General features: G+C 35.8%; 1 protein-coding gene across 1 annotated transcript in view; it reads left to right on the top strand.

Moving 5' to 3' along the window:
• The first annotated feature begins 14,544 nt into the window (after positions 1–14,544).
• The window catches only part of RADX (RPA1 related single stranded DNA binding protein, X-linked), a 102,375-nt gene continuing 91,721 nt past the window's right edge, over positions 14,545–25,198 (top strand). Inside the window, exons 1-3 of the mRNA XM_040468379.1 lie at positions 14,545–15,305; positions 23,428–23,570; positions 24,711–24,903. Of these exons, the coding sequence (XP_040324313.1) occupies positions 14,663–15,305; positions 23,428–23,570; positions 24,711–24,903 (979 nt within the window). The 5' untranslated portion in view covers positions 14,545–14,662. The remainder of the gene's footprint in view (positions 15,306–23,427; positions 23,571–24,710; positions 24,904–25,198) is intronic.

Genomic DNA, 25,198 nt, shown 5'->3' with positions numbered 1-25,198 from the left:
AAAAAAAAAATAACAATTGGGTTGCTCTTATCTTTATTGATTTGTAGTTCTGTATAATTCTGAAACTAAGTCCTTTCTCAGATACAGGTATTGAAAATATTTTCTCCCATTCTGTGACCTGCCTTTCACTCTCTTAATAATGTCTTAATTTTAATAAAGTGGAATCTATTTTTTTTTTGTTTTGTTTAGGGTTAGTGCTTTTTGTGTCCTTGCTAAGGAATGCTTGACTATATCAAGGTCATTAAGACATTATCCTATGTATCTTAAATAACTTTCATTTGTTTCACCTTCCACTTTTAATCTATGATCCATTTGGAATTGAATTTTGCATATAGTTTGAAATTGATGCAAAGGATTATTTGGATTTATTGGCTAACCCAGGTAATCCAGAGCCACTTACCAAAAGGACCATTTTCTCCCCTGCTGCATTATAATGGATTGTTTTTATCATAAATGACAGTATACATATAGATCTCTTTTCAGACTCTACCATTGTTCAGTTTTTATATATTTGCAAAAATCACACATTGGTTAAATTGTTATAGCTTTGTAAAGTAATTTGATTTCTGTAAATCATCAAATTTTGTTTTTCTACAAGATTTTAATTGCTGTTATTGCCATTTGCAATTCTATGTACAATTTAGAATCCACTTGTCAATTTCCATTTTAAAAAGCCTACTGGGATTATTATTTTGTATTGGAAATTGAGTTATAGAAAATAAACATCTTTAAAATATAGAGTTTTCTAATTGGTGGCCAGTGTACAATTCTCTTTTTATTTAGGTCTATGTTAATTTCTCTCAATGTTTTTGTACTTTTCTTTGTAGAAGTATTGCAATCTTTTGTTAATTTTATCCCTCAATATTTGATAATTTTTTAAAATAATGCCAGTGGCATTATTTTTCATTTTATTTTCTGCTTGTCATTAATGTATAGAAATACAAATCATTTTTGTATATTATGATGGTTAATTTTATGTGTTAAGTTGACTGGATCAACGTGTGCTTAGATATTTCACTAAACATTATTTCTGGGTGTCTGTGAGGGTGTTTCTGGATGAAATTAGTATTTGAATAGGTGGACCAAAAAAGTAGTTTGCCCTCCATAGTGTGGATTGGCATCATCCTATCTGTGGAGGGGCTGAATAAAACAAAAAGGCAAAGGAAGAATTGAGCCCTTCCTACCTGATTGCTTGAGCCAGGATATCAATCTTTTCCTGCTGGCCTTGATCCTCATTCTCAGGCCTTCAGACTGACTGAATTACACCACTGGCTCTCCTGGATCTCCAGCCTGCAGATGGCAAATTGTGGAACTTCACAACCTCCCTAATTGTGTAAGCCAATTCGTCATAATAAATCCTTTCCTAAATATATCCTATTGGTTCTGTTTTTCTGGAGAACTCTGACCAATACATACAGTGACCTTATATCTGGCAAACTTGCTAAATTTATTTATTAATTCTAGTAAGTTTTTTTGTAAATACTTTTAGAATTTCCACACACACACAGCCATGTCATCTGTAAATAATGAAACACTTATTTCTTCCTTTTCAATCTTTGTAAGATCCAGTTCTCTTTATTTATTTTTTAAGTTTATTTATTTATTTTGAGAGAGATGGAGACAGCGTGAGCAGGGCAGGGGCAGAGAGAGAAGGAGAGAGAGAATCCCAAGCAGGTTCCACACTGTCAGCACAGAGCCTGATGCGGGGCTCCAACTCACAAAACCGTGAGATCATGATCTGAGCCAAAACTGAGAGTCTGACACTTAACTGAATGAGTCACCCAGGTGCCCTGATCCATTTCTCTTTCTTAATTTATTTTATAAAATATCCAGTTCAAGTTTGATTAGAAATGGTAATACAGACAACCAGGTCTCATTTCTGATCTCAGAGGGAAAGCTTTCAATATTTCACCATTAACATGCCTTGTGTTGGGAATGTTTTAAAACCCTTTATCTGATTAAGAAATTTTCCTTCAATTCCTAGTTTTCCAAGATTTTTTCACATGAATAAGTGTTGAATTTTATCAAAGGCTTTTTCTGCCTCTATTGTGATGATGATATAGTCTTCTTTTCTGTTAAGGTGATGGATTACGTTATTGCCTTTTAAATGTTAAACCATTCTTTTATTCCTCAAATCTAACTTGTTTGTGATGTAGTTAACTATCCTTATTATCCTTGGATATATATTGCTAATATTTTGCGTAGGATTTTTGCATCTATAGTCATAAGAGATTTGGTTGATGGTATGCCTTTCTTATAATGTCCCTGACAGGTTTTAGTGTCAAGATTATAATGGCCTCATAAAACATGTAAGGAAATGTGTCATTCACTCTTTTTTTAATTTCTGGAGGAGTTTAACATTCATGTTATTTTTGCCTTAAATATTAGTGAGAATTTACTGCGAATCCATCTTGATCTGGTATTTTCTTTGTGGGAATATATTTAATTGTGCAACCAATCTCTTTAATATGTATAAGATTATTTGAATTTTATATATCTAATTGAAATCAGTTTTAGTAAGCTGCATTTTTTACATAACGTGTGCATTTTATGCAAAACATCAAATTTATTGTTCATAATATCTTCTTGTCTTTACAGTATCTATAGATTCTATACTGATGTCCCTTGTTTCCTGACTGATACTTATAATTTATATTTTATGTTTTTCTTATAAGTATTGCTACAGATTTATCAATTTCATTAGTCTTTTCAAAGAGCCAACTTTTGGCTTTGTTAATCTTCTCTGTTGTCTGTTTTCCATTTTTTTGGTTTCTGCTCTTATCATCTTTCTCCTCCTTTCTTGCAGTTTAATTTGTTATTTTTTAATCTTTTTGAGGTGGGTGTTTATATCATTGATTTTTAGCCTTTCATCTTTTCTAATATATTCACATAAGGCTATAAAGCTCTAAGCACTGCTATAGATGCATTGGACAAGTTGTAATGTCATGTAATGTATTACTTAATTTTTCAGTATTTGGAGATTTCTAGCCTTTTTGTTATTGATTTCTACCTTAATTGCACCCACTGTGGTCAGAGAACATACTCTGATTCCAGCCACTCAAAATGTGTTGAGAATTGCTTTGTGGCTCAGCATATGGTCAGTTTTGATAAATAGTCCAGGAACAATTTGAAAAGAGTGTCTTCTACATTTACTTCATACAACGTTCTAAATATGTTAGAACATATTTGTTAGTCTTAGTTATGCTTCTATACCCATACCTTTGTTTTGTCTGCTTATTCTATCATTTTATTGGAGAAGGTGTGCTAAAATCTCCACATTTGTTTGTAGATTTATCTGTTTATGTGTGGAGTTATGTCAGCTTTCACTTAATATATTTTGGAGCTATTTTATTTTGTTTTTTATAATTTGTTGTTGAATTGACCCTTTAATCATTGTGATATGTCTAATATCTCTCATAATACTTTTTACCTTAAAGTCTAATTTGCCTTACATTAGTATAATTATAGCTGCTTTATTTTGATTCACGTTTGCATAGTGTATCTTTTTCAACATTCACTTTCAAACTTTCTATCTTCTTTAAGTAAGGTGTGTCTGTTGTAAGTTGCACATAGTTGTAGTTTGTTTTTATCCAGTTTAACAATTTTTGTGGGTTTTTTTAATGTTTATTTATTTATTTTGAGAGAGAGGCAGTGTGGGAAGGGCTGAGGGAAAGGGAGAGAATCTTAAGCAGGCTCCATGCCAGTGGAGCCTCACACAGGGTTTGATCTCACAACTGTGAGATCATGACCTGAGCCAAAATCAAGAGTCATATGCTTAACTAACTGAGTCACCCAGGTGCCCCTACAATCTTTATTTTTTAATTGGACTATTTACTCTATTAATGGACTATTAAATATAAATGTGATTTACTGGGAAATTTGGGTTTTAATCTACCATTTTACTATTTGTTTTCTATTTGCCCTCTTTTCTTTAGCCTGTTTTTTTTTTCCTTTACTGCTTTATTTTGCATTAACCAAGTTGTTATTTCATTTTTAACACTCTTGTAACTTGTCTGTGGTATTTTTTTATTAATAGTTCCATTTCGGGCGCCTGGGTGGCGCAGTCGGTTAAGCGTCCGACTTCAGCCAGGTCACGATCTCGCGGTCCGTGAGTTCGAGCCCCGCGTCAGGCTCTGGGCTGATGGCTCGGAGCCTGGAGCCTGTTTCCGATTCTGTGTCTCCCTCTCTCTCTGCCCCTCCCCCGTTCATGCTCTGTCTCTCTCTGTCCCAAAAATAAATAAAAACGTTGAAGAAAAAAAAAATAGTTCCATTTCTCACAATTACAACATCCTTCTTGGCTTATGAAAATCTACCCTAACATAGTGCTCTTACCACTTTTCAGACAAGGTAAGAACCTTATAACACTTCAACTCCATTTTTACTCTCCCATCTTTTGTGCTATTATCATGTATTTTAATTGCGCATATATTTTAAACTCCAAAAGATACTATTGTTCTTTTGAATGGACAATATTTACATAGATTTACCTGTATTAACTCATTTTAGTATTCTTCATTTTTTCTTAAATTAATTGTTTCCATTTGGGATCATTTTCCTTATGCATAAACAACCCCCTTTAGTATTTCTTTTAGTGCACGTCTGGTAGTTATAAATTCCCTCAATTTTTGTTTCTCTTAAACCTTTCTGATTCACCTTCATTTTGAAAGAATTTTTTCCTGGTTGGAACATATTTTGCTCAGCACTTTGCAGATGTCAGGTCATTTTCTTCTTTCATTATTTCTTTTGAAAATTAAGTTGTCAAGATTATTGTTGCTCTTGCAAAAATGATGTGTCTTTGTTCTCCAGTTACTTTAAAATTTTTCTCTTTGTTTCTGGTATCCATCAGTTTTACTTCAATGTACCTATTGTCTGGTTTTCTTTCTCACTATATTATTTTTCCATTGTTGCCATAAAGAATTACTATAAATGTAGTGACTTAAAACAACACAAATATGTTGTCTTATAGTTTTGTAGGTCAGAAGTCCATTATGTGTCTGAATGGTTAAAGTTGTGAGCAGGGAGGAGTTTCATTCTGGAGGCTCTAGAGGAAAATCCGTTATTTTACTCGTTAAAGCTTTTGACAGAATTCAATTCCTTATGCTTATAGGACTGAGGACACATTATTCTTGCAGCCTGGAAGCTGAGGGCCATTTCTAAATTCTAGAGGTCACCTGCATTCCTTGGCTCATGACCCCCTCCTCCATGTTTAAAACCAGCAATGAATGGTCAAGCCCTCATTCCACATCTTTCACTGCTGCCTTCCTCTTCCACTTTTAAGGGCCCACCAGGATCCAAGATACTCTTCTTATCTTAAATTCAGTTGATTAAAAATATTAATTTCATCTACAACTTTAATTCCCTTCTACCATGTAATATATATAACATATATGTTATATATATTACATATATATATATATATATGGGCATATATAACATATATGTAGTTCTGAGGATTCAGATGTGGACATTTTGGGGGATGAAATCAAATGAAATGAATCTGCCTGCTGCAGTCATTATTCTGCTTTAGATTCATATAGCATCTAGAACATGTAGCTTAAAAACTTTCTTCAGTTTTTGGGGCGCCTGGGTGGCTCAGTTGGTTAAGTGTCTGACTTTGGCTCAGGTCATGATCTCACAGTTGGTGAGCCTGAGCCCCGCATCGGGCTTCGTGCTGACAGCTCAGACCCTGAAGCCTACTTCGGATTCTGTGTCTCCCTCTGTCTCTATTCCTCCCCACTTGCACTCCGTCTCTCTCTCAAAAATAAAGATTAAAAAAAAAAAAAAAAGTTCTTCAATTTGTAAAAAAAAAAAAATCCTTGACAAGGATTTCTTCAAATACTGGTTTTGCATTCTTTTCCTCTTGTTCTCCTATTCCAACTACATATATGTTAGATCTTCCCACCATCTTATCCCTGTCTCATTCTTTTTTCTATATTATCCAATGTTTTTCTGAACTTTAGTCTGGATACTGTCTATTGATCTATTACTATCCTGTTCACTAATCCTTTCTTCTGTTCTGTTTAATCTTTGTTAAATTTATCCATTTAATTCTTAATTTCAGTTATTCTATTATTTAATTACTGAATTTTCACTTGACTTTATTTTATAACGTCCATATCTCTGGTAAAATTATCTATTATTTCCTTTATTTATTGAACATATTATTGATAGTTATCTTAAAGGCCATTCTGTTTACTCCAACTTTTTAATCACCTATGTGTTTGTTTCTGTTGAGTGTTTTCTTGATTTTTTTTTTTTTTTTGTCATTTGGTCCTGTTTCCTAGCATATCAGGTAATTTTTTATTTGTGCATAGAAAATTGTAGTGGTTCTGGATTATATCTTCCTCAGAATAAGATAAAAAAAATTTTTTTTCTAAACAACAGATAGAGTGGGGATAGATCACCTTAACACAGTTGTGGCTGGCTGGTCTATTGCCAGTTTAAACTTACTCACATGATGCAACCTTCCTTGGGCTCAACTAAAAACCTAGGTTGTTTATTAGGGTATTTGGAGATTCCTCAATTCCTGTTTTTGCCTTCCCAGCACTCTGTGATATTATGACTCTGTTTAGCTTAGTATCATTTTAGCAGCTAATTTATGCTTGGTTTCTTTGCCTCTCACCCTGAACAGTCATAGGTTAAAAGTCAGGTAATGCCTCAAGGGGAAATTTCATGCAGAATGTTGATCACAGGCCTTTGTACATCTATATATGTAAATATATAGATACAGATAATGTTATCTATATCTATATATATAAATATCTATATATATAAATATATAGATGTAGATATATATATAGATATTTATATAGATATAGATGAAATATATAGATGTAGATATATATATAGATATTTATATATATAGATGTGGATAATTTTATCTGTATCTATATATATAATTAATATATAATATAATATATATTATATATATTTTAGCCATAAAAAGAAGGAAATTCTGCCATTTGTGACAACATAGATAAACCATGAGAGCATTATGCTAAGTGAAATAAGTTAGAGAAAGACAAATATTATATGATCTTAAGTGATATGTGTTAATGTGGAATCAACAAAAGCCAAAATCATAGAAGCAGAGTAGGTTGGTGGTTGCCAGGGGATGTGAAGTGGGATAAATATGGAGATATTGGTCAAAAGCTACAAACTTCAAGTTATAAGAGTAATAAGTACTCAAGATCTAATTGTAGCATGATGATTACAGTTAAAATTATTCTAATGAATACTTGAAAGTTGCTAAGAGAGTAAATCTTAAATGGTCTCACCATAAGAACATCAGCAAAAAAATTGTAATTATGCGAGATGAAGGTTGTGTTAAACAACCTTATTGTCATTTCACAGTATATATGTGTATCAAATCGCCACATTGTACACCTTAAACTTAAACAATGCTATATGTCAATTATGTCTCAATAAAGATGGAAAAATGTAAATGGACTAACATCTGCAATTCAAAATTCCAGCTGCCATTTTTGCAGAAATTGACAAGCTAATCCTAAAATTCCCATGGAAATGTAAGGGACCCAGAATACTTAAAATAGTCTCAGAAAAGAGGAACAGGGGTGCCTGAGTGGCTCAGTTGGTTGAGCATCTGACTCTTGGTTTTGGGTCAGGTCATGATCTTGTAGTTCATAAGTTCAGGCCCCACGTCGGGATCCACGCAGACTGCTTGGGCTTCTCTCTCTCCTTCTCTTTCTGCCCCTTCCCTGCTTGCACACTCTCTCTCTCAAAATAAGTCAATAAACTTTTTAAAAAAAAAATGAGTGAATTATATTTTATGTGAATTATATTTCAATAAAGCTGTTGTTTTTTAAAATAAATTAGCATGGACATGTTTAAGTAAATAGCCTATTGAGAACCAACTTGCTGGCCCAGGCCTATTTCAGGTAAGGCAACCCAGTATACATACTGGTATTCATATTTCCAAAATTTTAGCCACACATATCAACAAACAAATTCTTGAGAGGAGAAATATAAACACTGAAGCGTGCTGGATATGACAAATGAGAATAAGCAGGAATAAATTAATCTGTAGAATCCTGGGAGTTTGCTGGCAGTACCCCTTTCTCAGTCAGGGAAACAAAGACTTAATTAGTTAAAAATACTCAAATCCAGGGGTGCCTGGGTGGCTCAGCTGGTTAAGCGTCTGACTTGGGCTCAGGACATGATCTCACGGCTCTTAAGGTTGAGCCCCGCGTCAGGCTCTATGCTCAGAGCCTGGAGCCTGCTTTGGATTCTGTGTCTCCCTCTCTCTGTCCCTCCCCTGCTCACTCTCTGTGTCTCTCTTTTTCAAAAATAAACATTTAAACTTTTTAAAAAAATGATCAAATCCATATTCCAATAGTCTCTTACAGATACATAATATTGAGATTCAGAAGAAAAGCTAACACACCGAAATCTTTACAAAAATAGTAGGATTTGAAAGGACAGAAGAGAAGGGGGAAGAGCATCAATTAACTATTAATTGCACATCTAATATGTACATAGGATAAGCAAGGGCATGGGAACAAATATGAATATTTATTTGAGTAACTGAGGGGAAAAGGAGTCTAAAACCATTGTTACGGTAAGCTTGTGTTAGAGACCTTTGTGTGTGTGTGTGTGTGTGTGTGTGTGTGTGTGTGTTTATTTGAGTATATATGTGTGTGTGTATAAATATATATATATATATATATACACACATATATATACATATCCAACAAATAAATCAAAACGTTTCTGATATCAGAGAGAAAGGTAACACAGAACATTCTTGATTCCAATGAGGTAGGGGGTATTAAAAGCTATGCAGACTCATCCTTCTATGCAGAGGAAATTTGGTTAATAAAATCATCAAGATCAGCCTTAAAAACGATGTTGGTAAAGGGCAGCGCTGAGCCGGAGGTTGTAGAGCTCTGGTTGCCAAGCAGCCACCCTCAGGCCCTCTTTGGTTACCGTGGTGATGTTTGGAGAGCTTACCTAAATACTCTTTGAGATATCATCCGAACTCTCCACATCCCTTTAACACCAGCTAGTCATGCCACTTCTTTTTTTTCCTCCCCCACATCTCTACCCACACTGACAGAATCTTACATATTAGATGAACTGACAAGTGTACCTCCAATGCCCAATGCCTCAGGCCAGGAAATGATTTTGATTAACCTCCCTATTGCAAATAAATGAAAGGACAGTTAAATTAATGAGAAGATCAAACAAGGTTATTCAAAGAAAAATAACTAAAATTATAATAAACAAAGGCTTTTCAAATAAAAAACTTGATATAGTTGGGGTTTAATCCAGGATCTAACTTTATGTCATGGAAAGGGCACTGGCTTGGTAATCAGGAGACTTGGCTATCAGTTCTAATTCTCCATCACTTATCACAGGGTGGTCTTGGTCATGTTAGCTCCCTTTTCTGGGCCCAAAATTCGTCATTTGTAATAAAAGGGGGTTGTACTATACAGCAGTTGTATTTATACTTTTCTGGCCACAATCTATGGTAAGGAAATCATTTTACATCACAACCCAGTATACACATACACCAACAAATCTGAAACAAAAATTTTACAAAACAATCCTTACCCTTACTTTGTGTGATGCACTCTGACATTTTCTGTTCTATCCTCTTTTTTAATGTTTATTTATTTTTGAGAGAGAATGAGAAAGAGAGAGAGGGGGGGGGGTTGCAAGCAGGGGAGGAAAAGAGAGTGAGAGGGAGAGAAAGGATCCCAAGCATGTTCAGCACTGGCAGCTCAGAGCCCCATGAAGGGCTCGAACTCATCACCTGAGCCAAAATCAAGAGTAGGACCCTTAACGACTGAGTCACCCAGGCAACCCTGTTCTATTCTTTTTCATGTTTTTAACTGCTGCGTGTGACCCAATAAATTGACATCATGACCTCATTAATGCCTCACAATGCTCAGTTTGAAGAACACCAAACTAGTGGCTATCTAATGGCTCCTACAGTTCTAGCATTCTATGATTTTATGTTATGCCAATATCTTCTTTTTAAAATAATGTTAAGAATCACTATCATTCATTGAATTCTAGGTATGTGCCAAAACCTGCTTTAGGCACTTCATCCATATGAACTTATTTAATTTTTCAACAACCATGACTAATTTTAAAGAGAAGAAAAATTAATGGGCTATTATCTGCATACCAAATTTGGTGGTCTACCAAAATTAATTTCATGATGTATTTAAAATGTTTTGAATATCTTAGAATATCACCATTTAATAAAATAAAATATTATCTTGCCTGCTTTTATTATTTTACACTCTGGAGGGCACTATAACAGATCATCCAGATCTGAGGGGAGAAAAAAAATCAATGACCTAAATGATATCCATTATTGGCTCTAAAAGTCATTTCTCTTACTTTTTCTGTTATTGTGTAAGTAACCCTAAAACAGACACTTCTTTTTTTTTTTTTTTAATTTTTTTTTCAACGTTTATTTATTTTTGGGACAGAGAGAGACAGAGCATGAACGGGGGAGGGGCAGAGAGAGAGGGAGACACAGAATCGGAAACAGGCTCCAGGCTCCGAGCCATCAGCCCAGAGCCTGACGCGGGGCTCGAACTCACGGACCGCGAGATCGTGACCTGGCTGAAGTCGGACGCTTAACCGACTGCGCCACCCAGGCGCCCCTAAAACAGACACTTCTAATGCCACAACAGGGAACATTTATACATAGGTAAGATAACTACCCAAGTAGGTACCTTAATTCTTAGAGAGATGTACTGTCAGCAGATTGTCAGTAGAACAATACAAGACTCCAAATGTGTTATCATACTCACTGTGCATGGTTATTGTGTGTAGTATTGCAAAAAAAAAGAAAAAAGCATAGGTGCTATTTTTTCCTGATTCCACTAATTACTGAAACACTGAGCACCACTGCCAATACTTATCTTTTATGAATTAGCTAGAAGGACTTAGAAAATGATGATACAATACTATTCTGCATAAACTTTACTGAGTATATAGTTTAGGGAGGTGCTAATGGATCAAATATGAAAGATTTTGAACAATTCCTCCTGGATAAATAATAGAGATGGCTGATATTTAATGTCTCTTGCAGTAAATCCAATAAAAATCCAAAATGTCGTTTATTCATTTAACAAATACTATTGAGCACCTGCTATATGCTAGATACTTATTTTGGCACTGGGGATTCGGCAGCAAACATAACAAAGTACTCTGGGAGCTTAATTATTTTGTGTTTTGTACGTCTGGATTGTTTAATGTATTTGTTTATAGAGAGGCATACTTATGTATATTCACTTTGGTGGAAAGGTGGTAGGAGTTACAAGTTTCATTTATTTAAAATATTTGAGTGCCTTTTATGCATGACAGTAATGAAAGAACTAGGCAAAACAAAAAAAGAATAAATCAGTTTGTGCTCTTAAAAGGCTTACAGTCTAGTTAACTTAGTGGTTCCTAACCAGTGGTAATATTACCCCTCATGGGATCTTTGTCCATATCTGGAGATACTTTTGGTTGGCAGGGGAGGGAGATTAGTTCTACAGGCATGTAGGTGCGTAGAGCTCAGGAATGCTGCTAAACATCCCCCAGTGCACAAGACACCCCCACAACAAATAATTCTGTGGTCCAAAATGTCGAAAGTGTCCGGATTGAGGAACCCTGAGTTAGAGGGACAAACTACATACATTAGAAGTTTTGTTTTTAATTACAAGGTATTAGATGATAAATTCTAAATAAGTGATACACACCAGGTGATACCAATAAGAGACAGAGATCATTCTAGAATGAATTAGTTATGGGAGTCTTCATGAAGGAAGTGGGGCTTAAGCTGAAGTATGTCACTCTCCTGCTCAAAGCAGAGGAAAGCCCACAGAGACCTGCTACCTCTCTGACTTCATCTCCTACCACTCTCTCCCTCCCCCTTCCACTCCAGCGGATGGCTTTAGCATTTCCTTGAAAATATCAAGCATCCTCTTGTCTTATGGAATCTGCTTTTGCTGTTCCCTCTGATTCAAATGTACTTTTCAAAGATATCCACACATCTACTCCATCACTTCCTGTAGGTCATCACTCTGTTCAGTCTGTATTTTCATAAAGAGCCCTTCCCTAATCTTCATATTCTAAATAAAATATTAACTCTTGCCCATCCACTCCCTTTCCCCTTATTATGTTTTTTGGTCTCCACAGCAAGATTGTACCCTGCCCAGGGCAGATACTCAAGAAATATGTGTAGAATGAATGAATTGGTTAAATAATGTCAGGGGTGTTCAACCCAAGCAATGAGAAGAAGCTTGGCTAAAGGATCCTCACTACGGCTATTCCCAGTGGCCTAGAACAGTGCCTGCATCATGGTAGGGACTTCATAAAGAGTTAATAAATAGTGATGAAATAGTAAAAGGGAATTAATATAATCAAAACAAGCCTATAGCCACCTTTGCAAAGTATTTTTAGGACAATTACTACATTCTGTGTACAGGCATACCTCATTTTATTGCACTTCACTTTATGAGCTTCACAAGTATTCTGTTTTTTACAATTTGAAGGTTCAAGACTTCAGTGAGAAAGTAACTGCAGATGTGGTAGAAATAGCAAGAGAACTAGAATTAGAAGCCTGAAGGAGACTGAATATGTGATAGAATTGCTGCAGTCTCATGATAAAACTCTCAGGGATGAGGAGTTGCTTCTTATGGGTGAGCAAAAGTGGTTTCTCGAAATGGAATCTACTCCTGGTGAAGATGCTGTGAAGATTGTTAAAATGACAACAAAGGATTTAGAATATTACATAAACTTGGGGTGCCTGGGTGGCTCAGTTGGTTAAGTGTCCGACTACTGCTCAGGTCATGATCTCACGGTTGATGAGTTGGAGTTGCGCATCAGGCTCTGTTCTGACAGCTGAGAGCCTGGAGCCTGCTTTGGACTCTGTGTCTCCCTCTCTTTCTGCCTTTCCCCATTCACGCTCTGTCTCTCTCTCAAAAATAAATAAACACTTAAAAAATTAGAATATTACATAAACTTAGTTGATAAAGCAGTGGCAGGGTTTGACAGGATTGACTCTGATTTTGAAAGTTCCACTGTAGGTAAAATGCTATCAAACAGCATCTCATGCTATAGAGAAATCATTCATGAAAGGGAAGAGTCAATCAATGGGACAAACTTCATTGTTGTCTTATTTTAAGGAATTGTCACAGCCACCCCAACCTCCAGCAACCATTAACCCCTGATCAGTCAGCAGCCATCAACAATGAGGCAATCAACAAAATGATTATGACTTACTGAAAGCCCAGATTATGGTTAGCAATTTTTAAATGTTTATTTATTTATTTTGAGAGACAGAGAGAGACAGAGCAAGCTAGAGCAGGGGAGGGGCAGAGACAGAGGGAGAGGAGGGGAGAGGCAGAAAGAGAGGGAGAGAGAGAATCCCAAGCAGGCTCCATCCACGCTGTCAGTGTAGAGCCTGACAGGGGCCTCAAACCCACAAACCGGGAGATCATGACCTGAGCCCAAGTCTCAGATGCTTAACTGACTGAGCCACCCAGGCACCTCCCAATTTTTAGCAATATTTTTAAATTAAGGTATGTTCATTGTTCTTTTTAGACATAATACTATTGCACACTTACTAGACTACAGTATAGTATAAACATAGCTTTTATATGAATTGGGAAACCAAAAAATTCATTTGACTCGCTTTATGGCGATATTCACTTCATTGCAGTGGTCTGGAACCAAACCTGAAACATCTTAGAGTTATGCCTTTATACTAGCACACGTGGGGACATGTAGTAAATATCTTATTTTTAATTTGGACTATTGTTATCAGCTTTTTCACTTTACATTCATTCTGTATACATTCCTTGTAGTTTAGAAATGCAGTTTCTGACATTCTATACCCTAGCCCTCTGTTACACCAGTTATTGTATAAAACATAAATACGTTTTAAGAATTCTAAAGACAGCTCTTTACCAAGCCAGTTCTATAATTTTCTGTTTTCATTTGCACTTAATCACTAATTCACCAACCCTGCACTTAGGGAGTCACTACAGACAATTATGCTAATAATGCTTACAGCAACAGCAACTAAGGTTTAGGGAGGACTTTTTGTGCGAGCGTCTTTCCTGAAGGCTGTGCATACATTACCTGGTTCCGTTCATAGTGTACGAGACTTGTGGTATCACATTCATGTATATTAATGAACTCTAATTTACTTTCTGTAGCTGGCCCAAGGCCCAAACCCCCAAACACCTGAGCTACGACTACATAGCCCGCTGCCAGACACTTTCTCTCTTCCATTGCCTCTCAGCACCCTCCTTTCTAGAAGAGCTCAGAGCGCTCCTCCCCCTCCCTCCTGCTACATTTTGGGAACCATGGCGACCAACGCTTTCTCCCCCTCCCTCCCCTCCCCCCAGACTTTCAGGCAAGCACCAGGTGGGAGGATCTGCTACGTAACCGCGCGTGTGATTGCCTAGTAGCAGCGCTTGTGAGTTGGAAGCTAGCCGAGAGAGGGGTGGGGCTAGAGGGCTGACGCGCGCGCGCGCGCGGAACGTCTTCACAGCCTGGCTTCGGGGCGGAGCCTTACCAGTCGGCGGGATCAGAGTAGTGATCGTCGCCTAGCGCGCGGTTTCCTGGTCTCTCAGCTTCTGACGGGACAGACTAGCTTTGGGGAGTAAGGAGCGTACGCAGTTACCTAAAAATGTCTGGTGAGTTAGGTCAGCCTCAGGCCGGCCCCTCACATGCTGGGCTAGATTTGCCGAACCCTGAGAGAAATCGGGCTGGGGTCCCGGGAGGGGTAATCCGAAGGGCCGGTGCCCAAGGGCGCAGGTCCTGGATCCAAAAGGTTCTTGAGCAAATAACGGATTCACCTCTGCAGTGGGTCACCCCCTCGGAGGTGGTGCCTGTCGCTGTGCTGGCCGTCCAGAGATACCTGTTAGAGGATGAACCACGCGACACAATACCGAAACCTCCCCTTTACTGCTATGATGTGACGATCTCAGACGGGGTATACCAGGAGAAGTGCTACCTGGACCCCAGCCTGAACTTTCTCGTGTATAAAAATATTCTTAAAGTCGGCATAGAAATGAAAATTTCCAGAGTCTCGTGTCTTTACAATGAGAAAAGATTAGGCCAAGGGATCCTGTGCATAGATAACGTCCACTGTGGGGAGACCTTAGAGGATATTTCTTTAGAAACTCCATTCAGAAACAGTGCGCACGAGGAGGTACCCGAGAGGCCTTTAAGAGGCGGGAAGAGTCATTACCTGGCCCTGTGGAATAACGAAGATCCATATGGAGATATTTGGTTAACCAACAAGCAACCTGAGGAGCACAATTTTAACAGTAAGTAATTGGAGGGAATGACGGAGGGGTTAAGAAATAGTTTTCGGGAGCTTGCGTTAATGGGAAAGGAAACGGGGGTGCGTTGGTATTGTTCATTTCAAGCCACGAGTGGAAATAGACAAGTTTTCGTCAATGTCAGATTGGCACTCGCTTAATGAAAATTTGCGCAACCCGTCATTGCTTTGATTGTTCAAGTGGCCATTCAGGAAGTGTCTGAATACATCTCAAATTTAATCTGGCACACATAGCGTGTGTGCGTTTGCCTACGGTTTAATCTTCGTTTCGTTCCGTTTGTGGAAATAGTACTCACTGTGTTGGTTGGCGAGTATATAGATTTGAAATTGGCATGAAAGGCATAAATATTTGTGGGTTTGTGCGTTTTAACCGTGATTCAAAAACGGATATTCCGTGATTTATTCCTTAATAATTTGCATTAATGAAACGCCATCTTTATGTCTTTGTAGCAGTTATGTAAATATTGCTTTTTTTGAGCGTGTGATTTTTGTGGGCAGGCTTGGAATTTTCATTCTTATGTTTCCTATTACGTATCACAGACAATACTGAGAAGTTTAATTCTTCAGTACCAGAAGTAGGCAGTTAACGTGAAAATGCCTGTTCATCATCAGCAACTGATGTAAAACATATTTTATCAGAGATGGAAGGGGAATGATAGTACTATAGGCATGTACACGTATGGGATGGGGAACAAATAATACACAAAAAAATAAAAGTGCAAGTACTGGAGGAAGATAGATGATAATTTTCTACATTTACTGCTTTTCAGGTTTTTTTTTTTACATTGCAGTCATAATATTAGCTCATATATGATCTTACTATGACGTGTAACAGCAACAGGCTTGAAAGTGAAAAGGTGGGTCAAAAATAGGCAGCTAAACTAATATCCAATTATAAGGGGAAAATACAGAAATGTGTAGACAAGGATGATTTAAATAACTTAAGCTTTAAAAGCAAGATAGTCATTTCAGGGATGCAGTAATGGAATTAATTTTATCTCAAGTATGGAATAAGACAGTAGTGCATTACTACCTCTTAAGTGCTTATCATTTTTTATTTTTAGGATGGAATATATAAATGAAAAATTGGTGTCTAGAAGAATTAAGAGGGGAATAATAATTTGTAAAAATCTTTTTCTTGAAAGTAATATCTATTCATTATTCAAACCATATTTTTATTACAAAAGGCAATGTCCATGTGCTAAAAAGCCAAACTGTATATTTAAAAGTATATTGTTGACTAGAAAAAAAAGCATTATAGACTGAAAAGCAAATGCATTTGCACAAAATAATATTAAAAGTCCATTATTTGTATAAACATAAAAACGTATATTGTATTAAAAATGCAAGACCCAAGTATAGTAAAATTTTGATGACAAAATTTAGAAGTAGGTATATATTGGTGGTCTTTCAGGCTTGCTGTATGAAATTTTTAATAATAAAATGTTGGGGTGGAGTGAAAGACCCCTTTACCTCCTCCAGTGCCTTCAACTTTCCTCTTAAAACTCCAAACGTTCAGCAGTTTGGTATGTATCATTGAAAAAAAAATATTCTGTGGCATGGCATGATTTGGTGTTTACACATTAAGCGTCTTTAATGTACATCTGCATATATATACTTCCCTTGGATGAGTGTACCATAATTTATATGATCATGACAATGTGAATAGGTAATTATCAATTTTAGGCAGTTACTGGTTTTTCTGTTTTAGATCCACACTGAGCATCATTAGGATATACACATACTTGCTCATTATGTTCAAGTATATCTGTTAAATAGATGGATTCCTAGAAGTGAAATTGCTAGTTTACAGAGTATTTTACATTTTTTAATTTAATGGATATTGACAAATCATCTTCTGAAAAGGTTTTCCTAATTTACATTCCCACTAACATATATATGAGTGCCCATTTCCCCATATCGTACTAATTTTTAAATTATATCTTTTGATTTTTCTCATTTCTTTGCTAATGGGTATTGAGGTTTTTTGTGTGCTATATATTGCAAGTTGCTTTCTCACACTCTGTCCCTTTTCTCTTAACTTTGGTTATAGTGCATTTTTTGTGCTTTTTAAAACTTTTATATTAAGGCATGATGTGTACAGAGTAAAGTGGAAAAGTCTTGAAAATACAGCTTGAAATACCAAAAAAAAAAAAAAAAATACAGCTTAAAAGTAAATCTTGATAACCATCTTCCCAGATCAAGATCCAGAACATTTGAAGCATTTCATAAGTCTCCCTCATGCCCTCTCCTGGTCAATACCTTACTCCAAAGGTAACAAATAATGTGATCTAAAGACCGCTTTTCAAAATGGAAGTTAGGTAATGTCACTCCTGCCTAAATCTCTCCAGTGTCTCCCCATTGCAGTTAGACGACATTCCAGACCTCCTAACGCATGCACGAGGCCATGCAGCATCAGCAAACTTTCTTTAAATAGCCACATAGTAAATTTTTTTTCTTCGCCACACATGTGGTCTCCAGTCACAGCTATTCAACTTGGCCCTGGTATAGGGAAAGCAGCCATAGGTGATATGTAAATGATTGGGTTTGGCTGTTTTACCATAGAACTTTATTTACCGAAACTGGCAGTAAGCCGGATTTGGCTCATGAGTTGTAGTTTGCAGACCCCGGCCCTACGGAACCCCCTTACTCACCTCTCTAACCCCTCCCCTCCACCATTTTGTTTCTGAAATACTAGCCTTCATTTTGGTCTCAAACCTCCTCACTCTTTCCTGCGTCAAGTACATTGCTCCTCCTTTTTCCTCCTGGAAAGTTCCTTTCCATCCTCAGGTTTCAACTCAAATTTATAAAACAGGTTAGAAAAGGGCTGTTTAGATATGTATTCCCTCCCCACTTATTACATCACCACGGAAATGCTCTTCATAGAATTGATAACACTGAAATTATTATATCTGTTGTTTTCCTTTTTTCTCCCATTGGTTTATGAAATTGCTGAGGGTAAGGACTTTCTTTTTGTCATGATTCTGGGGCATTTCTCTTATACCCAGAACAGTGTCACATGGTAGGCATTCAGGAAGTGTTGAATAAAAGAATGCATAAATTACATTAATGTATTTTCTGATGTTGAACCACTTTTATATCTCTACTTGGTCATGGTTGTTATATTTACATCTGTATGTTTAAAGCAAATTTGTTCCATAGATTTTATTTTTAAAAGGGGTTACTATTTTAGTCCAATATTGATATTGGGTTAATTAATATTGGCCTAGTAGAATGAATTGGGAAACTTGCCTATTTTTCGCTACTTAAAATCATTTGTTCACTGAAGGTTTGGTAGAATTTACCCCTAAAACTATTTGAACCTGGGGCCTTGAGCCAGTATTGGGGGTTAGAAGAATGACTCCTTTTCAATTTCCTGTAGAAAAATTAATGAAATCAATAATGCTTCTTCTTGAGTCCATTTTTGAGAGTTGATATTTTACTAAGAAATTTCATTTCACTAGATCTCAACGTTGTATGCAGTAGTTTTACACTTTAATTTAAATTTAATATATATATAATTTATATGCATATATAATTTAAATTTTAGTTTATATTTTTAAAATATTTTACTCTTGTTTCATCCTCTATTACATTCCTCATGTTTGTGTGTTCACCTTTTTTTATTAAAAAAATTTTTTAATGTTTATTTTTGAGAGAGAGAGAGAGACACAGCACAAGCAGGGGAGGGGCAGAGAGAGAGGGAGACAGAGAATCAATCCAAAACTGGCTCTAGGCTGTGCAGCACAGAGCCCTATGCAGGGCTCAAACCCACAAACTGTGAGATCATGATTAGAGCCAAAGTCATACGTTTAACCTGAGCCACCCAGGGGACCCTGTGTGCTCACCTTTTTTATGATCAGCCTTGCCAGGGGCTTGTGTGTTTAATTGGTATTTTTAAAAAAAGACTTTGGGGGGCGCCTGGGTGGCGCAGTCGGTTAAGCGTCCGACTTCAGCCAGGTCACGATCTCTTGGTCCGTGAGTTCGAGCCCCGCGTCGGGCTCTGGGCTGATGGCTCAGAGCCTGGAGCCTGTTTCCGATTCTGTGTCTCCCTCTCTCTCTGCCCCTCCCCCGTTCATGCTCTGTCTCTCTCTGTCCCAAAAATAAATAAAACGTTGAAAAAAAAAAAAAGACTTTGGGCTTTACTAGTTAAGTGTATATCCGGGAGATATTTTTTACTTTATTTCTGCTATCTTTTACTTTCCTTTGTTCATATTTTTTTGGTACTACGTTCTTGAGTTTAATGCTTGATTCATTTATTTCCTTGTTTCTTTCTTTGAAAAGCTTTTTAAAATTCTGAAATTTCCCATGGATATTGCTTTGGCTGTATACCCCAGGTTTTGAAGTGTAGAGATTTTTTTTCACTCATTACTCATATTTTCTGATTTTAAATTTGAGTTCCTCTTCAACCCTCAAACTTTTAGAAAAGGTTTACTTATTAGGTACAAAGTCCCTATTATACCAAGTTTTAAAAATTTAATTGAAGTATTCCATATTCTTATCATTAAATGTATTTTACTTGCCCATTTCTTTGAGAGGAATATTGACTTCTCTTTTGACAGTGATTTTGTTAATTTCTTCTTGTATTTCTAAAAATTTTTGATTTAGGCGTTACTACAATGTTCATTTCATAACATAGTAATATCTTGTTGGTGGGTTTTACCCTTTATCAGTTTGCAGTTTGTCTCTTTGTCCTTTTTTTGTGTTTGGAATTCTAATTTGTCTGGTAGATCTATTTACTACTGCTGTCTTTTAGTTGACATTTGGTTCAGTGGTTCTCAAACATGAATAGGCATCCATATCACTTCCAAAGTGTTTTAGAATGCAGATTTCTGGCCCCCCAACCAGTTTCTGATTGAGTAGGTTGTGGTAGGGCCTCACCATCCACTGGTGGTACAAATGCCACATTTTGAGAACTGACCTAGTGTATGTATCTTTGTCCATCCTTTCATTTCTATTTTGTTTTACATTTGTCTTTTTAAAGAAATATATAACTAAGATTTTGTGTTTTTGACCCAAAACAGTTCTTTTTCATTTAAGAGATAAATTTAATCCACAATTAAATTTAAAGTCATTACTGATGTTTGTACCTGTTCTTGCAAAACTACTTTATGTTTACTGTACACCTTGCTTTATGATGTTTTTTTTTTTACTTTTGCAAGATTTAAATTTTTTTCTTCTAGTGCTTTAGAAGTTATCCATTAATTTGTATTTTCCTAGTGGCTTCCCTTAATGTTTTAACAAAATTATTTAAACTTAAGATTTTTGTGCCAGTCTCCAGGATTACTCACAACTTATTGTATCTTCCTCCTGAACAATACAAGGTGTTTAGGACTCTACTTGGTCATGAAGCAATTTGGCATACTGCTTTATTGGATTTGAAAGTATTTGATTTAGGATATTTGCCATCATAAATGATTTGGATTTATAGGTTTTTTTCCCTTTGTACTACTTTTGTCATAATTTTTCAGGAATTATCTATGTTTTCAAAATTAATTGTTAGAACCTGGTACCATTTTTGGAGGTCATTATTTGTGAACTTTTTCATTTTCTTCCATGGTTATTGACGTATTCTAGGTTTCTTCTGCTTCTTGAGGCAATATTGATAATTCAGATTTTCCTAGAAGATTATCTATTTCACTGGTATTTTCAAGTTTAGTGATATGTAATCATATATAACAATATTTTTCTCTAGATTTATAGTTGATCACATTTCAAACATATTTTTGTTTTCTTTCGTCATGATTGCACTTGTCAGAGATCTACCTTTTCATTAATTTTTCCAACGAATTGGATTTAACAGTTCTTTTTTCTAATACCTTATTTTCAGCTTTTATCTTTATTCCTTTTGTCATTCCTTAGGTTAGTTCTTTTGCAGTGATTTTCATTGTATGGTTTAAGGACCCCGAGAGGTGTCCCCCAAGACCTTTTCAAGGTATTCACAACATCAAAACTATTTTTATGATATTCATTTACCTTTTATCACTCTAATTTTATGAAAGTATACAGTGGAGTCTTCCAGAGGCTACATGATATGTGACATTGGAACAGACTGAATGCCAAAAAAATAGGAGTATCCAGCTGTCTTCTATTAAGCTAGACACTAAAAATATTTACAAAAATGTAAACCAGTACCACTCTTCTCACTACATTTTCTGTTTTAGAAAATAGTCATGTGTGTGTGTGTGTAAACATACATATATATTATACATAATAGGTTTGTTGTTATTTTAAAGGAGTTATGAATAATTTTTTATTTCTTAGTTTTGCTTCATAATATGGCAAATGTTGATAGATAATACCCACATAAATAAAAGCTTTTTGAGGGCTATGGTAATTTTTAAGAATGTAAAAGCTTTCTGAGACCAGAAAGTTTGAGAATCACTGTTCTATTGCTTACTATCTAACATTTTATATTGGGTATCTATTTATTTTCATTCTTTTTGTAATGAACACATTTCTATGAATTTATACAGATTCTTCATTGTCTATGTATAGCCTATAATTTCTTTTTGGATTTGAGAGACATGTATATTCTATGGAGTTTGCGAGTTAAAAATCCAAACTGGGAAAACATTAATCAGGCAGATGTCTGATCACAGCTAACTCTCTGGATCCAATTATAGCAGAAGCAGGGGCTCTTAGAACTCTGGTTTACAAAAGCATATAACTCTTGAATTTATTCTAATCGGTGAAGGTATATGTGCCTTCCTCGATCAAGAGTGTTCTACATACATTCCAGATAATTCACATCTGATCCACAATTTGTCTGATCTAACTAAAAAGGAAATCACTTAATGTCAGTTCAAATATTGGGACCTATGATTCTGGGCTATTAATATTTTGGAAGAATCTACAAGGAAAATTATACAAGATGGCCTAACTCTAAAAATAGTATTTTTTATGATACAGGTATAACTACAACATTCCATTTAAATTCTTATTAAAAAGAAATTACAAGTACGGTTTCATGCCAAAATGTTGAGTGATATATTATGTAAATAAAAATGGAGTGGGGGTACCTTGTGAAATAAAATATTGAACAAATACAAATTCAAGTTTTAAAAATTGAGACTGGCCTGTAAGGGAGCAAAATTGTAGAGAGGAATGCAGATGGAACCTCTCTTAACTCAAGGAAGAATAAAATTAAAAATACAAGTTAATCTTTAAAGATGGTGAATAGCTTTTAAGCAATTTTTGTACTTGCCAGCAGGCATGGAGATTAAAATTTCAAAGTAAATTGTATGGTGTATGAGAAGATAAGTGCTATGTAGAAAAATAAGATGGGAAGGGGAGTAAGTAAAGGGATCAGTTTACAGTAGAGTAGTAAGGAATAACATCACTGGGAAAGTGACCTTTGAGCAAAACCTAAAGGAGAGGAGGAGGGAAGTCACTCTGGTGTCTAAGAAGAAGGCATTCCAGACAGAGGGAACAGCAAATGCAAAGGCCCTAATGCAGGACTATGTCTGGCATGTTTGGGAAATATAGAACTTACACATGAAACCACGATGAGGGCAATACAGAAATATGTCATGAAACAATTGTATAAGTTAAATATGTAAGTCCTTAGTAGTGGGAAAACATTCCATGGTATTGAGTTTTTCCCACAAAATTTCTTAAGGGAGATGAGTTTATTAAGGTATAATTAACATATGGTGTTATATTGGTTTCAGGTGTACAATATAATGATTTAACTATTCTGTACATTTATTGATACTCATCAGGATCTGTGTTCTCTTAATCCCCTTTATTTGTTTCACCCATTCCCCCCACCTAGTGGGGGATGAGTTTAGATTCAGGTCTTTCAGGAAGCAATTACCCAGTTTGACAAAGTGGAGGGCATTCGAGATGGAACACTATGTTAGTTAATATAGATATTTACCTTTGTCCCAGCATATAGTAAGGCATATTTATATATTAGCTATTATTATTAAGGATAATGGGTATTATTAAGTTCTATATGAGAAGTATATAGACTGGCTTAGCTGATGAGAAGGAGTTGCTTTAGGGATGATGTCGCTACCATTTTTAACCATGAAAACAGAAATTTTAAATTACCATGACATATTAAGTAGGATTTTTTTCTATTCTATTTTTTTTTATTCTAGATACCAAAATAATTTCACTTTCTCACCTTGAGATGACCTGGTCTAACAGAAGGAATTTTCCTGCATTGCTTGTGAGAATCTTGCATAAATCCAAACTGCGATACTATGGAAAACCTGATAAAAAGATGATTGAGCCATACCAGGTATAAATCATGATTAACATATGACATGTTAATGTAACATTTATAGGTTATAGCTTACAGACCTGACTCCTTATTAGGATAATTTATGTTCAAATTATATTTTATAAATGTAATTTAATAATTTATAATTTACATAAATGTGTGTTTCAGGGTATTATTTTTATGTAATTTCTTGTACAAAAAGAAATTATTTCTGTATTGGCACCTTTTTAGTTCCCTGATTCAGTTGGTCTACTTCATACTTTTTTCTGTATCTTCACCCTTTTCTTCACTAGTATGCTTTCTACACCAGCATATAGCCATACTCTGGACTTTCATTTAAAAAAATGAAAAAATCTCCTTTGACCTCAGGACTCCTCTATTCCCTCTCTCCTTTTCTTCTGGTAGGCTCCTTGAAGTAGTCTCCACTAGATATTTTCACTTCCTTGTCTCCTATTTACTTCTCAACACAATTGGTTTGGCTTTTTTCTTCAGCTGGGCATTCACTAGAGACCTTTTAATTGTCAAATGTAGCTGATACTTTTCTGTTATCTTGACTCTCTGTGCTCTATAATGCCAATGAGAACTACTTCCTTGATTTCTGTCCTGTTTGTTTTTTACCTAACGTTTTACTGTATTTTCACATGTTGTCAAGAATTATTTTAGGTGTTTTATTAAGCTTTCATTATAAAAGTTATACATACTTGGAGGCAATTTGGAAATGTAGAAAGCAGTATAAATAAAGCTGAAAAAATATCACCCCAAATTCTACCAGAGAGGGTCACTGTTAATATTAAAGTGTTTCATCCCCTTTTTTCATATGAACATATCACATGTTTACACACATATATCGTATGTATGTAATATAGATCACATCTATATGTATATGTATGCATATAATATATTGCATGAGTATATGATAAATTATCTTACAAAATGGAAATCATATTGTATATACAATTTTATATTATTTAACATTTCCTTAAGTATTTTCTATCACTAAAAATCCTTCATTTATAACTTTGCATAGTTATAGATTGTACCATGTAATAACTTATTCAGTCATTCCCCTGTAGTTTTGCTTTCTCATTCTTAAAATTAGAATACCCTGTAGATAAAAGTAACAAACACGCATGTGCTTTTTTACTCTTTTTTTTCTAGACCTTTTTGGAAGTGGCTGACAGTTCAGGCACAGTGTCAGTGATCATGTGGAATGCCCTGTGTCCTGAGTGGTATAAAAGTCTGCGGGTTGGTTTAGTTCTTCTGCTTCAGGATTATTCTGTTAAAAAGAGTTATCCATTCAGGATACAGCCTCTCCCTGTGGATCCACAGATCAAACTAATTTCTACAATGGGTTAAGTATTCAATAAATTTCTTGTTTTATGGCTATTTTGTTTGTATAATTGTGAAAAGAACCGTATCAGCCAAAGGCTGTTAAAAGTTGCTGAATCACGGGGCGCCTGGGTGGCGCAGTCGGTTAAGCGTCCGACTTCAGCCAGGTCACGATCTCGCAGTCCGTGAGTTCGAGCCCCGCGTCGGGCTCTGGGCTGATGGCTCGGAGCCTGGAGCCTGTTTCCGATTCTGTGTCTCCCTCTCTCTCTGCCCCTCCCCCATTCATGCTCTGTCTCTCTCTCTGTCCCAAAAATAAA

Source organism: Herpailurus yagouaroundi, unplaced genomic scaffold (genome assembly GCF_014898765.1).
Source record: "Herpailurus yagouaroundi ecotype Mexico unplaced genomic scaffold, PumYag 67700, whole genome shotgun sequence".
Taxonomy (NCBI): domain Eukaryota; kingdom Metazoa; phylum Chordata; class Mammalia; order Carnivora; family Felidae; genus Herpailurus; species Herpailurus yagouaroundi.
This window is presented reverse-complemented; position numbering and strand designations above follow the sequence as displayed.